At 39.7% G+C, this 17,757-nt stretch overlaps 1 protein-coding gene across 4 annotated transcripts; it reads left to right on the forward strand.

The window, feature by feature from the left end:
- Positions 1–16,224, forward strand: STX2 (syntaxin 2). 4 transcript variants are annotated; one of them, XM_027891035.1, is made up of 11 exons: positions 1–119; positions 6,067–6,138; positions 6,639–6,738; positions 8,008–8,082; positions 8,515–8,588; positions 8,785–8,893; positions 10,313–10,386; positions 10,498–10,635; positions 11,965–12,075; positions 12,687–12,814; positions 14,193–16,224. In XM_027891035.1, exons 1-10 carry the CDS (start codon positions 90–92, stop codon positions 12,768–12,770), a joined length of 867 nt encoding a protein of 288 aa, XP_027746836.1. In that variant the 5' UTR covers positions 1–89; the 3' UTR covers positions 12,771–12,814; positions 14,193–16,224. The 4 variants fall into 4 exon arrangements, with proteins under 4 accessions (XP_027746836.1, XP_027746839.1, XP_027746837.1 ...); XM_027891038.1 differs by having other exon boundaries at positions 12,687–12,747; XM_027891036.1 differs by lacking the exon at positions 12,687–12,814.
- The last annotated feature ends 1,533 nt before the right edge of the window (positions 16,225–17,757 follow it).

The raw sequence follows: 17,757 nt of genomic DNA on the forward strand, positions 1-17,757 counted from the left end.
GGGCGGGCGGGGGGAACGGGGCGGCCCCGGGCGCGGCGGGAGCGGCCGCAGGAGCCCCAGGAACCCCGGGAACCCCGGGAGCCGCGGGGATGAAGGACCGGCTGGCGGACCTGGCAGAGGTGCGGGGGAGGGCAGCGTGGGGAGGGTTTCGCGGGGAGGGGGGCGCCGCATCGGCCGCCCGAGGTAACGGGCAGGGCAGGGCGGGGAGGGCTTCGCCGGTCCCTGTGGGCTGGGAGGGCCGCGGTTGCCTCCGCCATCCCTTCTGCGGTTGTTTTTGTAGCCCAGCGGCGGATAAACCCCGCGGTCGCTGTGCTTTCGGGGTGGGTCTGTCCCCCTCCGGCAGCTGCTCGGCCCTGGTGCGTCAGTGGAGCTTTCTGCAGTTTATTTTCCGCGTGTTTACAAAATGGTAGCTGGCCGTGTTTTTCCTTTCCCTTATTTGTGCTTCGGAAACAGTATCCTTAAAAAACGAAGGGAGAGTTGAGTGTGAGCGGGAGGTACCGTCAGTCTGGCTGTGACAGGATATGGCCTGGGTAAAATAAAAGGATATTTGGATTCTTTTTTTTTTTTTTTTCTTTTTCCCTTTCCTGAAAAGGAATGGAAATGGAGAACACACAGGAGTTCCTGTGATAGTTCCAGGGCTCCACATACATGCAGAAGTTGGCGTGTGTTGAGCTGCACCTAAGCCTCGTTCACCTTAAAGAGTAATATCATATCTTCTGGATCACGAAATTCATGTTGGAAGCCCCATCTGTAGTGATGGAATTACCAGTCTCTTTGTTTCCCTCTCCCGAAAGGATGAATTAGCATCTGAAAAGTTTTAGCGTGATTAAATTACGGTGTCTCTACCAGGAATGATATTTTGGAACCGTGCCAAAAAACAATAGTGTCATTTCTTCCAGGTATCCTCACTCCCTTCTCCTGTTTCTAAACAGTCCAGGCTGCAGGAATGTGTGCCAAATTTCAGTGATGATGCACTGTCTTCCAGATAGAGGAAGCAACAAATGGTGATCCAAATCTGGGCTTTAATTTATAATCCTAAACCTCTACACTTAATTCTGGCTGAGGGGAAGCAGTAGTGATCTGCTGTGGGGGGTTTTAATTAAAAAAATAAATCCCCACACCCCAATGCTCCCCCCAGTTGAGATTGTTAGAAATGTTTAAAGCAAACAGGTTTTAAGACAGCTTTAGTGTTTGACATCTGAAAACTACTGCAGCAAACGACTGGTTGAACTGCTGCAGCAAGCAGCTTTAAACACTCTGGTCAGAAATAAAGTATTAACATTTATTTGCCTATTTTCCACACCGTTTTAGTCTGCTGGGTGTAGTTTCATTGTGTTTTAGTTGGCTGAGTGAAATAGTGAAGAGTAGAGCGTAGGCATTGTAGTTTTCAAACAGGCCTAGGCCTGCAAAACCTTCAGGAATAACCATGCTTTGCCTCTTTCCCTCAATGTAAGGATTTCCTTGGATGTTGCTTTGGTCATGCCTTACCTGTGAGTTCCAGCCACTCCATTTCCCCCAGCAGGCAGTTTAAGAGATCTGTTTGAACTGAGCACAGCATACCCCTTAGCAGAAATGTTAATTTAACATGTGTGTGTTTCTGTGCTCCTGATTTTTTCAGCTAGCAAACTTTTTTGTCATTAAGTTTTTCCCAGATTTCCCTTTATAAAGAAGAGGGAGAAATGTTACCTGTCAGTGTTTGTGGTTCATTAACATAAAGTTAACATGTTGATATTTTTAATAGGCTATATTTAATAGGTAAACAGTGCTAAAGTAGTTGCTGGAGAAGGAAATTGTTGAGAACATGCAGATTATATAGCCTTCAGATAATGTTGCTTGCTTTCGACTTCTTAGCTAGAAGGAGTTTTGTGAAGTGCATGCTTTTTCAGAGGATAGCAAACATAATTGTGTTTGTTCAACTTCAGGAGATTATTTTAATGTCGTTTCTAAATCATTCTGAGTGGGCCAAAATGAACGCCTTGCAGCTGCTTGAGTTGTCATTTAATACAATTGCTTGGAGAGTTGATCAAATCCCAGACTGGTTTGAGTTATTTTGAGCACAAATAAGTGTAAGATTAAAAGGTTCTCTCTGATCCAATACACTGTTTTCAGCAGTGGTTTATAGTAGATATTTAGGGAAGAAAAAAGAAAAGTCTAGTACAGAGCTATGATTGCAGAGTATTCTTCCTTCAGGAGATAACAATCCTTCACAGACAACAAGTCCATCTTGGAACAGCTTTAAAAAGAGCTGTAGAATCTGTGTTCAGACACCCAGATGGGCACATTTAGCTTATGTCAGGTACTGAAAACAGATGTCCTTTTAAAGGTCTGTTAGTAAAAATCATTCATACCTTTTTTTTGTTGTTGTTGTTAAATCCTTTAAGACAGAGAGCAGATGTAAACCTCTGCTCAGGTGTGGTGTTTCAGATCTCAGGTTTGGGGTGCACTGTCCATATGGCTCAAAACTTCCCACCTTGGTGGATGCTGAAGTGGATGCAGAGCTGTCCTCTGAAATCCATTTTTTATGCTTGATTGGGGAATTATTTAAAGAACTTGGTTTTTATATTCCTTTACTCTTGAGTGTTAATGAAGATATCTTACATATAATCTTTGAAAAATGTTTATATTTGACTGACTGTAGCTTTTTTTAAATTAGGACCTATGCCTTGAACAGAACTGCATTGATTTTTCCTAAACTATTTCTTGGACATTCACTTAGTGGCCCCAAAACTGTTTAGGAATGAGTGAAAAACAAAGTCACAGGCGTTAAAATTGTTAGAATTGGGTGGCATGGAAACAAATGCAAAATGGACCTTTCCAGAAGGAGGAAAACATGACTGTCCTTTTTCCCCACGTCAGCCTCTTATGTGAGACTTTGTTCAAACATGGAATTTTCTGAAGATGATCTGTGTGCCTTCCATGTCCTACCAGTGGGAAGCAATTTACTGTAGAAGGTTACCATAGGATATTTCTCTGCTTGTACAATAATGCTGTTAAATACATGTTAATGATTGACCTGCCAAAGCTGCCTGACAGCTCTCCTGGGCCCTCTCTGAGCCCTCCTTGCTGCTCTGATACAAAACAGTTTCTGCACACACTGATGCTGTGAGGAGAAGCTCTAACACTCTGTGAGGTGCTCCTTGGCCTGGTTCACTGGGATAATGGGCAGTTATTATCCTTGCAGCCTGCCAGAGGAATGCACGTGACCTGGACTGAGGAAGAACTAACCTTGAATTTCAAGGGCAAGCAATAGTCACGTTTTTCAGTCAAAAGCTGTTTTCAGTTTCAAAGGTCAGTAATTATTAAGATACCTCCAGCCAGGCTTATTTCTGCAATTCTATGAGGTGTTGGAAGGGACAAAAATTTTCAGGACAGCTTCTGCTTAGAGTTGAGAAATGATAGTGTGTGAAAATGTGGATGAACCCATGTTGTGGTTTAAGCCCAGCTGGCACCTGGAGCACTCTCTGCTCCCTTGGCCTCTGCTCCCTTGGCCTCTCCCTCGCTCATCCTGCTGGGATGGGGGGCAGAATTGCAACAGGGGGAAAATTCCTGCGTTGAGATCAGCACAGTTTGACAGGTAAAGCAAAAGCTGCACCCAAGCAAAGGAAAACAAGGAATTCATTCCCCACTTCCCGTGGGCAGGCCATCCCCAGGCTCTGTCACACCTAACGGGGACCTGGGTGCTGTAACACCAAAGGTGTCCCCCCCTTCCTTCTTTTTCCCCTGGCTTTATACACTGAGCACGATGCCATGTGGCCTGGAATATCCCTTGGGTCACTTGGGGACAGCTGTCCAGCCTGTGTGTCCCCTCCCAGGTTCTTGTGCCTCCCAGGGCTTCACAGGTGGGGTGAGGAGCAGAAAAGGCCTCGACCCTGTGTGAGCTCAGCTCAGCAGAAACTGAAACATCCCTGTGTCATCAGCCCTGTTTCCAGCACAGATCCAAAACACAGCCCATACCAGTCACTGTGAAGAAAGTTAACTCTGTCCCAGCCAAAACCAGCACAAACAGCTCGTGAGGAACTTGATCCGTTTTATAGGTCTGTGAAGTTTATGGAGTTGTGTGTTCCAGACCTTCAGTCCCAAGGTCAAGGTATGAGCTGCAAACAGACTTTATTAGGTTGCTCTTGGCATTGAGTGAAAGTTTTTATCAGTTTTTTGTGATACTGTTTGTACTGGGGAGGTGAGGTCTGGGGGGAGCAATATGTTTTTCTGCTAAACTCAGCGATAAAAGGGAGTCCTTGGTTGAGTTGTGTGCTTGTCAAAAGAGCACATCACTGCAGTTGAAGAGTTAGCAAATAAGCTGTATTTTAGGTAAGAGATGATTTAAGAACATAGAGAACAGAGGCTGACAAACTCATCAGGTGTCTCAGGTGCTGATGTTTGAAGTAGGCTGCCCATAAATCCTTCTACAAATTGTAGGAAGCAAATTGATCTGTCAGTGATGTCACTGCAATCAAATAGGAAAGTGAAATAACACGTGGCATTGACAGTGGATTGGGTGATCGTGATGAAGCATCTCCAAACAGGATTTCTGAGGCAGGGTTTTGTCGCTTTCAGTTGTTTAGGATTCACTCAGGTGTTAAATGTTTTGATAAGATCTGATCAGACTAAAAGCTGACATGCCAGATCTCTTAGCTGATGCTATTTTATTTTTAACTCATTATTTTTTACTCAGTAAACATAAATAGAAAGTGTTCTTTTGCATAGTGACATTAAATATCTTTAAAGCATAGCTCATTCTTAAATATTAACTTAAAACTGGTAGCTTGGTAGCGGTGCAGTCTCTGAAGTGGTAAAAGTTGGGTGGCTTCATTTGGGCACAGACTTCCTTCCTTATTTGTGCAAGACTGTTCATTGATTACAATCTCTAGGGACAGATAATCTGAGTTCTAGTGATCATTTCCCCAGAGTCTTTAGTGACACACAGCACTGGGAGTGGCTGGAGGGTGGTTCAGGAGAGCAGTGACAGCTCCATTCCTGTATTTTGCTTGGGGCATTCTGGTTTTCCCACAGTATAAAATCCAGATGATTTCTGACAAACACGTTGCCAGAGGGCTTTATGCACTCCCTGGGTTTGCAGGAGAGGAACTGTCACAAAGCATAGTAACTTTCCTTGAAGATTTGGGGTGCTCTTCTATTTTGATGCACAAATCCTAATTGAGTATAACTTCCTTTATTAGATAATAGCAGTGCTTGACACTGGGTTAAATGGCAGAACTGTCACACAGAGAATATATATCTCAGCTAATTTAGTAAAACCAGAACCAGAGGGTAATAGGATCAGAGGTTAGGAGCAGAGAGAGGGTGTTACTAGATCAAAGACAGAGGGCCTTGTTCTTAGAAAGGTGTCTTAGACATGAAGGTCCCTTAATGATACCTCTCCTGTAGTTTAGTTTTTCTAACTGATAACCCATGGACTGCATGTTTGAGTAATAATTTGGGTTCAGTGCAGTTCAAACAGTCTGTGCTCAGCACAGGGAGCTGGAGCTCTTTGCCTTTATATGATGCGTGTTAATTCTCTGTTTTCCTGTGATAAAAATTGAATCTCCATTCTCCTTAAGATCCCTGGATTCCACTGGGCTGGCTCAGGGGTTTGGGAGGTGTGACTGTGGGAGCTGCTGGGCTTTGTGCCCTGCAGGTGTGGCAGAGCCTGTCAGCTGCTGTTCCGAGGGTTTATCAATTATGCAATGCATTTATAGTTTAGTGTAGCGTAATTATGTCTAAATTGGTGTGGAATGGCAGCCTTGAAAACACCTCAGGGCAAAAGTAGTGAGTGATGATGGCTTTTTGCTCTGGCTGTCATTAGATGTTTAGTTACTACATCACAAGGCAGCTCTCAGCACTTCTCTCTGTATTTCTTTCACAACTCTGTAGTACTGAGGTGACTTTCTGTGGCCTCTCTTTATTTGTTTTTAGAGGACAGTCTGCAGCAAACCAAAACTTCTTTGACTTTGCAGGCTACTGACAAAAACGTGTATGCATTTGTGTAGCAATGTGGCACAAATTGTAGTTGTTTCAGAACAGTATCTGGAGTTTTATTTCATGGATTTGTTTTGTTGTCTCCTACAGTATAAAGGAAATGAAGATGGGGAGACAGTTATTATTGAGAAAGACCATTTCATGGATGACTTTTTCCAGCAGGTAAAGTTAGAATTTTCACTGTGCATTACAAGTTTAGTGTTTTCCCCTCTGTGCCTTTTCATTTCTGTAATTAGGTTTAACAATTCCCTTCTACACACACCCCCCAGTATGGTTTGTAATGGTTTGTCAAATCAAACATTGGTAACACTTTATCTTACTTATTTCAGGGTGTTTTCTGTCTTTATTGCAGAGAAATTATTTTAACTCCTATTGACAAGGAATTTGCTTATAGAATTTTAAAATATTTTTATTAAGAAGATTAGCACTTAAGTTTATGGCCACACAGAATATCTTTGCTATTAAGAATTAAATTTTTTTTTATTAAAAAGAAAAATTACAGGCTTTTTAAATGTCAACATTTCTACTGGGATTTCTGTCATGTCCTTACAAATGTTGCAATGAAATAATTTATGATTTTTATTACCAATTATTTTTTGTTTAAAAAAAATTTTACCCTGATTTATTCTGATGTCCTCATTGCTATATTTCTCTTCCTCCAGGTTGAGGAAATTAGAAATAATATAGCAAAAATAGCACAAAATGTGGAAGAAGTGAAGAAGCAGCACAGCATTATCCTGTCAGCACCAAATCCTGAAGGAAGTGAGTAACAATTTTTAAGATTTCATGTTTGTGTGGCTGGATATTCTGAAGTACTGTTTGTTTTATCTCTTTATAGGAATAGAACTGCAGGTGTTCAGTTGTTGCCTCATCTAAACTTTTTCTAGGTCAAAACTCCGTTTAATATGGTATCTTGCAATTGATTTTGTCCTCAGAAACTTAGAGGCTACTTACATTCCTTGTGTTTGTGGAAATGTGGAAGTTGTCCACTGAAGAGCTTTATTCTTTTACTCTCTTTGTTCTTCAGCAGGGACAAGGCCACAGTTAAGAGTTCCTATAAGGAGCCCTATTTTTAGAGGCTTTAACCTCAGAGTTGGAAATGAAGTTGTGCTTTCTGGGCAGAGAACTCCAAAGTTTAGGGAACTTGCCCAGGAAATGGAACTTTCAGTGTTCTCAGCCCTTGTGAACTCAAGGCATCTGGGCAGGGCTCAGAGAAAAGGGAAGAGAAGATGCTGAGATGTTTTTCCTCAGTGTTGCAGTGCTGGCTTGGCATTTATCTTGTTGATGTAAACTGAACTTGGGATGTTAGTTCTTTATTATCCCCCTATTTTCTCTGTTTATGGATGGGTGTTTTGTGTCCTTGCAACTGATTTTGGAGGCTGCTTTTTGTCTTGACAGTTGTGTACAGTTAATGAATCTCAGGCTTAATAAGGGCTCATCTAAATGTTTACAGTCTGTGGTCTCAGCTCATTTGTCAGCTTGTTTTTTGTGCTAAAAATTATGTTCAGTAATGCATCTGAATTGTGTAGGAACAGTAAACACAGGAACAGAGATCTAGTTAAGTTCTTCATGAATGTTCTGTATAGAATTCTTCAAAACATACAGGTCAGGCATGGTACAATTATCTTAAGTGTAAAAGCAATGAATACCTGATAAACAACACACTTTTTAAAAAAGGGTGAGATGACTCTGTATTTTCACTTGTGCTTAGAACTCAGTAAAATTTGGTTTTTTGCTCAGCAAACAAATATTACCCAGAAAGTGTTAAGAGAAGCTGTGGAATGTTTTATCGCCTGGTTTAGTTGATGATTTGGTAGTAACATTTCCCAAGTGTAAGCCTGTCACAAGAAGCAGGAACCTGATAGTATGCTGTTATAAAAATGGTATTTAAAGTACTTAAGAGTATAATAAACTTCACCTCTGCATGGTTATTCTGAATACAATTGTGAGGTTGCAAGGTAAAGTTGTAAATGTTTACTGACTTGCTATTATCAGTCATAAATATTTCCAAAAAATTACTGTTTTTTAAAGGAACAAAGGAAGAACTTGAAGAATTAAATGAGGAAATAAAGAAGATTGCAAACAAAATCCGGGCCAGGCTAAAGGGTGAGTTGTGAGCACAGATAAAACTGCTGTCACTGATTCAGGATATTAGCAGTGTTGCAGCTGAACTTCTCATCTTTGAAAGCTGAATTACATGTGCATAAAATATGCCGTACAGCTGTTAAAAAAGAGAGGGAGAGAAACACCTCCCTGCCAGCTGATGTTCAGCCCATGGCAGTGCCAGTGTCATCCTCTACTTCATTCCTCCTTGGCAAACTTCACCACTGATAAACACTGTTGAAGTAGTTACTGTATTTTAAGATCTATACCAATTATCAAAATTATTTAAAAATTTTATATATCTCACTGCCATCCCTGAAATGTTAGGCATGTAGAGAACTTGTATATGTAAAAAGTAATAGTATTTACCAAGTAATTGAGCTACACTGTTAAATAACTGAACGTGGACTCAGAGCATTCCTGTCTTGTTCTCAGCTATTGAACAAAGTTTTGACCAGGGTGAAAATGCCAATCGGACATCAGTGGACCTCAGGATAAGGAAAACACAGGTATGAGCCCTTGAGAATAAAGAAAACGGAAGGATTTTAGGAAATTGGAGAATGACTTTAACTCTGAAATAATCTTAGAACTTCGTCTTCTGTTTTGGGGGGAAGTAAATACCACTCTGAGTTGTTGTGCAGTACTATTTGCTGTATCAAAAAGATCAATAAAAGTTTCTGTTCCACCTTTTTAACTCCAACTCAGCACTCTGTGTTGGCTCACAAGTTTGTGGAGGTGATGACGGAATACAACGAGACCCAGACTCTCTTTCGAGAACGCAGCAAAGGTCGGATACAGAGGCAGTTAGAGATCAGTAAGTGACCTGAACATGCCTTTTTTTTAAAACCAAAATGATTATGTTCTTAGTACATCCCTTGTTTCTTGTTATTTAAAGATAGTGCAAAGCATCATCAGTTTGGACGTCATCTGGGAGCATGTGAGAGAGAAAAACAATTTTAGTGTGTGGCATAAACTCGTTGATGTTACTCTTCAGAACAGCTGTAAAGAAAATAGAGAAAACTCACTAAATCGTAAAAACTATTCAAAAAATTAGCTTTTTCCTTTGCTTCATTTATTTCCAGTGTTATAACTTCAAAAGAAGCATTAAGAAAAGCTGCATTCTGAAACAGCGAGTGTTATTAAAAACCATTCCAAAATTAACATGCTTAACAGGATATCTCTTTTTATGTGATGCCATTTTTGTCTACAAGGACACTTGTTAAATTCATCTGGCATAAAATCAGTGCTGCTGTTTTATGGGCTCTGATCATTTGTTGCCTGACTCATCTATGAATGTTGATTATTATGGTGAGTATTTAGAAAGGTTCCTGACTCTACTCTGAACTATACTGAGTTCAGAGCATCTGAACTCTGCATCTGCCTTGGAAGGTGTCTAAAAATCTCTATTTCATCTTGTATCTAAAGTTGGCCCTTTTTAATGTCTCCTGTAGAAGCAAATATGTTCATTGCTGAAATAGGGAATGCAAACAGCAATTGGCAAATTATAAGCAGACTTGGCTTTTCATGTGGTTCTCAAATTGGTCATTAGCCTCCCATGGTCCAGTTCAGCATTTCAGTAAAGTTTATTAGGCAAGTTAAGTTATATTTTGCTGTATGTTTGAGGGAAGGGACGCTAATACCTCAGGACATGGTTCTTTTAAGTTCAAGTTGTTATGACCCAATTAGAGCCTTCAGTTTTTCTTAAGCACTAAAAAGAGATTTTGCAACATTCTTGGGTATTAACATCAGAAAGTAACTGTAGCTTTCTCCTGATAGGACAGAATTATGTAAGTTGGTACAGATATTCAGCTTATTTTACATTTGGAAGAACAGGGATTCGATATGGAATTGTTAAAACTGTACAGTACAAATCACTTTAATGTGTTGTGTAGCTCGTAACACTTGTGTTTGTGGTTCCAGTGTGATAATAGAATTCAGTTTCCCAAACATGCAATAATAAATTACATGAATGGTTACTTTTACTATGAAGAGCAGAAGGCACACTGTGGGTTATCGTCTTCTCTGTGTGGAATATGGATAGAATCCTGTGTTGGGAAAATCAAATTTCTGTAAAGATTTTATTGCCCACACAGTGGTGGGGCGTGAACAGTACAATGTTTTATCCTGCAAAATGCTCAATACAAGAATTGTCTTTGAATTGTCATCCTTCTGGGATGTTAAAATGGTGACTGAACCAGTGATGTTACGTGAAGTACTGTTGTTTTTATCCTAGCTGGGAAGACCACCACTGATGAGGAACTGGAAGAAATGTTAGAGAGTGGTAATCCTTCCATTTTCACTTCTGATGTATGTATTTCTGCTCCAACCATGTCTCTCTTCTATTCTGCTGCTCCTGCTCCCTAGGAGTGTGTCAGCAGGTCCTTACTTACGTCCTTGTCTTTGTCCATCCTCCCAAAGATTATATCAGACTCTCAGATAACCAGGCAAGCTCTGAACGAGATCGAGTCCCGTCACAAGGACATTATGAAACTGGAATCCAGCATAAGGGAGCTTCATGAAATGTTTATGGACATGGCAATGTTTGTTGAGACTCAGGTAAATGAACCAATTCAAACACATTTACGTAAGTGGTGGCCTTTTTTTCCCCTCAGTCTTCCTCTTTGCAGTGTGCAGGAGCAGTTGCTTAAATTCAGATAGTGCAGACTTAGAGGGGTTTTGGCTGTGAATAGAATATATAAATTTAATCACTGGAGGGTTTTTATTTTGAGAAGCTTGCCATCTCTTTACTTGTAGGACGTGCTTTCAATAACTGACCACAGACTTTCAGTTAGTATATGTAGCATTTTCTTCAACATGCTTAATTGCAATGTGCTTGAACATTTTTGTGCATGTCTAAGTAAGAACAACTCTGTCCTGGGATGTTGGCCAACACCTTGGGAATTGAGGATTCTCAGACATGGTAAAGAACCACTGTGGTACAATAATGTGTGTTAGCAAGCACTTAATACAGAGCTACAATTACTGCTGGGACTCACATGAATGTGAAGGGCTTGACAAGTCTTTCAAGTCATCTCTGACATTCATAAACTTTGTCTTGACTTGTATTTAAATTTGTTCTGTTTGTAGTCTTTACATACCAGTTACCCAGCAAAAATATTTTTAATTTCTGCTCTGGAAAGTGAAAAGAATAATGTTACTAAATAAACTTTCCTGAAAATGATTATTTTTTTAATTGGGTTTTGCTCTACAAGTCCTGTGTTGCTTTGATATTACATATACAGCCAAGAGATAAAACTGGTAGCAGTTTTCTTTTGAATTAGAAATGACCAAAAGTTACTTGTGCATCATTCTTTAATGCTTTGCTGTTTACTGCTGCTGATAATTTCTTCTGATGGACAGAAACACAGGTAACAGACTTAACTGTCATTTTTCACCAATCCTCCATTTCATTGCCAAATTTCATTCGCCGTAATTAATTTGAATTTTTGTGATGTATTGATATCCCTCCATCCTGAGGAACTCATATGTGTGTGTTTCCTTGGAGAACTGTTGAGCCTTGTGTTAAAATACTCAGCATCCTTCCCCACTTCCAGACACCTCAGGGATTTCTCATCTCCTTAGCGTGTCGCTAAAACATACCTCACCCACAAAGGTATGTTTTCAGGTGTCCAATACTTATTCCTGCAAAAGGGAATACGCCTGCCCTGCCCATGAATGTTCCTTGTTTGGTGAGAACTGTGAGTCTTGGCTTCTCCTCCCCCTTTCCCCTTCACATACGAAAGCAGAAAAAACATCACCCATTAAAATGCGCGTCGTTCCCTTGCTGAGAGTAATTGCTGATGGTTCTGTAGGCTCGCTTCTCCTGGTTTCACTGAGCAAGGATCCACAGATTCCAATAATAGATCTTCAAAATTTCCTTCTCAGGGTGAAATGATCAACAACATAGAGAAGAACGTGATGAACGCAACAGATTATGTGGAACATGCAAAAGAAGAGACAAAAAAGGCAGTTAAATATCAAAGCAAAGCACGGAGGGTATGTTGTCTTTCTTAATTGTTCTAGTCAGTATTTTAGCACAGGATGAAGTGACCTTCAATTTTACTTGAGTTTTTGTTGTTGTATTCACTCCTTCAAGGTAGAATTAATATGTGAAATTAGATTAGAAAATGTTGTTGTGAGTTAGTATATTGCAGAAGACTTAACAAAGGATTTTACAGGCAAACAAACACCCCACTGCCTCAAACTGGAAGAAATCAAAACAACTCAGTTTTGTGAGTTTTTTTTAAGGTGAGCTGGATTTGAGGGAGTAGTGCATCTTTCTACAGGTAGATATCTAGATAGAACACACCTGTTATATTTACAAAATATTGTTTAGGAAGTGTCAAAGAGCGCATTTAATATGTTTGTAAATGGTGGTTGTACCATCTTTGATAACTCTATAGACATTACTACGCTAGTTTACACGTAAACACTGTTTAAAAATATTTGTTTTTACATATGCAAGACTGTACAGATAAATTTACCTCAACTGGAATTACTGCAGGCTTTAATAAAAGTGCTTGTGGATCTAAAACCTGTTTGAGAGAACTGAAAATAAATGCATGTCTGAATGTGCTTAACATTAACAATACCTTGTTTTTTGACAGAAAATGTGGATAATTATCATTGTGTCAGTGGTGTTGGTTGCCATAATTGCTCTAATTATTGGTTTGTCTGTTGGTATTCGGTGATGGTTGGATAACCTCAGCATGCATGTCTTCCTGCCACTGTGGCAGTAAGTAACTAATCAACTAATTTTGCTCTTGTTTTCTTTGTATTGTTCTATTAACCCTTAATATCTGTACAGTTATTGCTGGGGGGGTGGTGGGGGTGGAGGGATGGGGGTGCATGGCTGGATCTCCTCCCCGTGCACTCTAACAGCAACCTGCACGTGGATAATGTAAACTGACATCTAGTGGTAAACTGCTCAATGCACAGAAAGTCACTGCCTAACTCAGGAACAGGAGCAGATGAGACCAAAAAGCCAACTATTGCCTCCCACTCCTTTTAAGTTTGTTTTTTTTTATGCTGAAAGTTCCCGTTAGCAAACGATCTGCACTCAGATATGGAATGCTGGTTACACTTGGAACTCTATCAAGTGGGGTTTTCTATAGTTTTGAGCAGAGCTTTTAAAAAAATAGGTGTCTGCAAGCAGGAAGTTGGCTGTTATCCCTTAAAGAACATCCTAAAGTGACTTACTTTGAAGCTGTTTATTAATGCCAGACTGAATGAAACAGTGGGAAATAACAACATGTTTGTAAAAGGAAGTCTGCAGAGATTCCAGCTGGAATCCAACACAAAAATGAGGGTTTTTGTCGGTCTTCAGGTATTTGCTGTACTAATCTACCGTTTCTTGTCAAGATAACACCTTGCCAGGCTAAGTAGAATTAACTAAGTAGCAATTAACTCTTTGCAGTCCAGCAGAAATCCAGCTTTTTAAATGCAGTATCTTCCTGCTCTGCATGGGGTGCTCCAAGGGGTGTCAGTTCAGACAGCTTGTCAGGAATTCAGGATTCTGTACTAACACTCTTTTAATATCAAACATTGACTTCTGCTGTTATGGATTCTTCTCAGCTCTGGTTTATGGGCAGACAACAGACTTTACTGTGTCATTGCTTTTAATCAGAAATACCTGATCTAATGGCAGATTTTGATGCATTTACACAGGACCATCTCTTTTTTTTTTCTTTCCCCTTGCAGCTCTTTGAGCTGTTACCCACAGAATGTTCTTTCTGACATTGTCCTGAACTCCAGTGAGTGTGCAGGTGGAAAGGTTTGGGCAGGCTGCAAATGTTTATCCAGGGAGGGTGGCAGTAAGCAGTTTCTGTGCTTAGACTTGACCTACATCTGTTTCTGTACGTCATGGTATTTACAGAAGTTGGGCATGAGTAATAAAAATTACCCTGGGAAGCAAAATACAGGCATGTTACACTCTGTCTTGTGGCTATGGTTACATTTGTGTTAGAAAAGAAAGACCAGCAGGAAATCCTAGCAGGGATAACTCTCCAGAAAGGAAATCCAAACTCTCAGGTTGGGTGTCAGTAATTTCCTGTGGCTCTCTGCATGTTTAAGCAAAGTGTTTCAATCCCGACTCTTCTCTCTTTTTCTTGCAGAAATTGATGTTCATCATTATCTGTGTAACTGTATTGCTTTTGATACTTGGAATTATCCTTGCAACAACACTGTCCTAGCAAGCACATTCCAAGAGTCATGAACCTTCAGAAACTCCAAACTGCATCTTTAGTAAAAACCAAACCTTGACCATGAATGATGCCTTACGCTGTTCCACGATGATGACCTATCACTAATGGCTAAAAATGAAAGCAAAATCACTCTTAATGTTTACTCATAAACAAAGATCAGAATGTATTAGGATGTGTATGGATTCTCATCATAAACTAGGTTTGGAAGACTGAGACTTGCTCTTAATTGTTTTGAACTAAAGTAATTTAGGTGGGTTTTTTTTCCATATCTCAGTGTTATAGTTTAAATAGGGAGTTGAGAGACAATTGAGTTTTTGACCGTTTTGCTTTTTTTCCTATTGATAACATAATTCTAATCATGAATTTAGTACCTTGCTGGTGCTGCCTTTGTTAGTACTCTTGTGAACATTTTTATGAGATATAGCCTTGTCTTTATTAATTATTTAGTCACCTTAACCTATACAAGCTTTATGCTTAAACATTTTTTTCTCCAACAAGTGCTAAAATATTTTAACCTGAAAGGACTACTTATTTAACTGTCTGCTTAGTGCATTACACCCCAGAAGAAAAAAAAAAAAGGCGTTTTTTTACACATGCTAGTTTTTAATTTTTTTTTTTCGTCGAGGTTATTTGCTTTAAATATTTCCTTCATATTTAATAAAAAAGTGAGTTGGAACATTTCTGGCAAAAGAAGACAGCAGTGAAGCACACTGAATTTGCACTTGAGCAAAGGAAACTGATGGATCAGCTCAGCCTCATTGTTCATGTGAATATGACAAAAAATTACTTTATAAAGCCAAATCAAGTTTTCTTGTTTCGAGCCTTGCTAATGTTGATGTATGAACATGGCACAGGAGGATTAACTCCTCCAGAGGAGTCTGCAACATAATACAAACTAAGACACTGACTTGTTATGAAATGTCTGTATATATAACATATATGAAGTGTTTTAGTCTATACATGCTTGTTGTAATCCTGGCTTGCACGACTTGAAATACTTCACGTGTACCCAAATAACTGCATTTAATGTTACAGGTTATTTTTGTATAATTTTTTTTTTTTTTTGGTGTGTGTGTGTGTGTGTAAAATATTTGTAACTTGCATTTGTGACTCCTCATTGTTGAAGCATATCCGTGTAGATATGTAGATCTAATTCTCTTGCAGTGTAAATATAGGACAGGATGATGTGTGCCTTTTTAAACACGGGCTGAAACCACACTCGTCGATGTTTTCAAACATTCAGCTCTAATCTCAACTGCAGTGACTCGGTCCTGCAAGGTTAGAATCCTTCAACTTGCATTTTCTTGGAAGTGTCTGAGATCAAAGTTACTCTGTAAACTAGAATTCAGTTTGACTTCATGAAATTCAGCAAAGTTTACAGTTTATATTGTATGTATGAATATTCCTGCTTTGCTGTCCAAATATACTGTGAATGTGCTGGAGTTATTCCGATGTCAAACGTTGAAAAACCAACAAAAAATACTATTATTGGTCATTTTGAAAGTCAGCCATAAAGAAGTCACTTGAAAAATTTGGCTTCATTAATGAACAAATTTCTTTTACCTCTAAGTCCAGAACACTCACTGATGTTTGTGAGGAAGTTTACAAGCAAAGTAAGGAAAGATTGGTTGCCTTAGTACTTGTTCTAGGTAAATATATTTTTTATTCTATAGTTTTCTAGGTTTTTATCAGTAAATATTATTTATACACAAATTACACAGGGGGGAAAAAATCAGTCCTGTTATATTGTATTTTTTTTTTCTTTATAATGCAATAATTTGCCCATCAAGACCAGAAATTTGAATAGGCTACTTGTTGTACAGCTGCCTCAATGAGTCTGTTTTAAAACAAAACACAACTTGTTTTTCACATGAAGAATGTGAAATCTTCTTGGAGGGGAGTAAATCTCTAACCTATGCACTAATAAATTCATCTAAGCGAGCATCTTGTGTCTGGTTTTATACTGAGGGTTTTCCTGTGACCCCTTGAATATTCCCACGGAGTGTTTGAGTAAGGCCGGGGTGTTTTTCCTGTCACAGATGTCAAACAGAGAGTTGCCTGCTCTCAGAGTAAAGGCATTGTGCTTCCTGAAACCCCTCACCAAAAAAGGTGTAGAACTGATCATACACACAGAGGTAATTATAGAGAAAATAAGGGGATTTATTAATTTAAACCGTGCCTGTGTGGTGGGGGGCATTTCCAGAGAAATGTTGAGGTAGGAATGCCCGAGGTTTCAGTTGAGTCAGTGCTCTTTTCATAAAAAAATAAGCTGTTAAAACTTCTCTAACACTCCAGCAGCAATGAGGGTTTGCAGCAGGGTTAATATTAAAGCATTTAGAAAAACAACCTATTAGTGACCACCTGTCAATAAAGGCAAAATGTTAGAGGATTCTTAATTCTGCCTCTGCTGGGTAGTGTAAAACAGAACAGTGTTAGGCAAAGGAGGATTTGTTTAGCAAAGCACTGCAGGAGTTTTGATGAATATATACAAAAGGCAAAGGGAAGTAAGAGGTGCTTTTCTGTATGACAGCTACTTTAAAATAAATCAGAAAAAAAAAAAAGTGGTTTTGAGAGAAGAGTTCGAATTAGGGGTTTGTCTGTAGGGTTTTTTTTAATGGAGGGGTGGATGGGATGTGAATGGGGGGGTTTTTAAAGCCTTGGCTTACCCAGTGTTAAATTTGCTGTGATGTGTTCATGTGGCTCGTATGCCAACCTCTGAAAATAGCCGTGGCACTGTCCCTGTGCTGCAGCCTCTGCACCTGTGGGGTGGCTCAGGGGGGACTGTCACGGACAGACTTGGCTGCTCGGGGCCGTGGGGACACCTCTGTCACACACGTGAGGTCCTGCTGCCAGCACAGAGCAACTTCCAGGGAGCGTTCTGGAGTGACAAACGGCATTTCCTAAGCACTTGCAACAAGTTCTGAGGAACGGAAGCGCTTCTGGAATAAAGGGATTTACGAAGGGAAATACCTAGAAATGGTAAGTAATGATAAAATCCGTGTGTGTGTTTCTGTGTTGTGAGGAGCGGTGGCTGCTCTTGGCATTTCAGTCCTTTGGACTGCCAGTGAAGGATTTTGATGTTCAAGAGTAAGCAGTTCCTAGAAAACGAAGTTGCAAATAGCAAAATAGGATTATTTTGCATACAAAATTATATTCCCTGTATCCATACATTTAACGTTGACACTTGGTTGGGTCAGCCCGTGCCAGGTGCCGTCAGTTCAAAATAAGCTGAGCTGGGCAGCATTAAACTGAGTTTAATGCAGTTCAGTTTAGAGAGTGTAACTGGGCAGAGGTGCTGTTTGTGTAACTCCATCGCAGAATGAAACACCTTTGATTACCTTTTCAGTATAAATATTTTTGAAACAAAACAACAAAAAACCACTTTTTCTGTCATGGTGGTTCAGATAGTAGAACAGTATCTCTCAGGCCTCTATGGATTAATGGAATTGTTTTTCTATAGGAAGTCTTATCAAAC

Source organism: Empidonax traillii, unplaced genomic scaffold (assembly GCF_003031625.1).
Source record: "Empidonax traillii isolate 1590-97213 ecotype Southwest subspecies unplaced genomic scaffold, ASM303162v1 scaffold308:size980311, whole genome shotgun sequence".
Classification (NCBI taxonomy): domain Eukaryota; kingdom Metazoa; phylum Chordata; class Aves; order Passeriformes; family Tyrannidae; genus Empidonax; species Empidonax traillii.

Bases quoted from the DNA above. Each gene is read 5' to 3' on its own strand.
- STX2 (XM_027891038.1), top strand. From the start codon at position 90: ATGAAGGACCGGCTGGCGGACCTGGCAGAG. The intron at 10,387-10,497 runs GTATGTATTTCT...ATCCTCCCAAAG, and splicing joins CTTCCATTTTCACTTCTGAT to ATTATATCAGACTCTCAGAT. The intron at 10,636-11,964 runs GTAAATGAACCA...TTTCCTTCTCAG, and splicing joins CAATGTTTGTTGAGACTCAG to GGTGAAATGATCAACAACAT.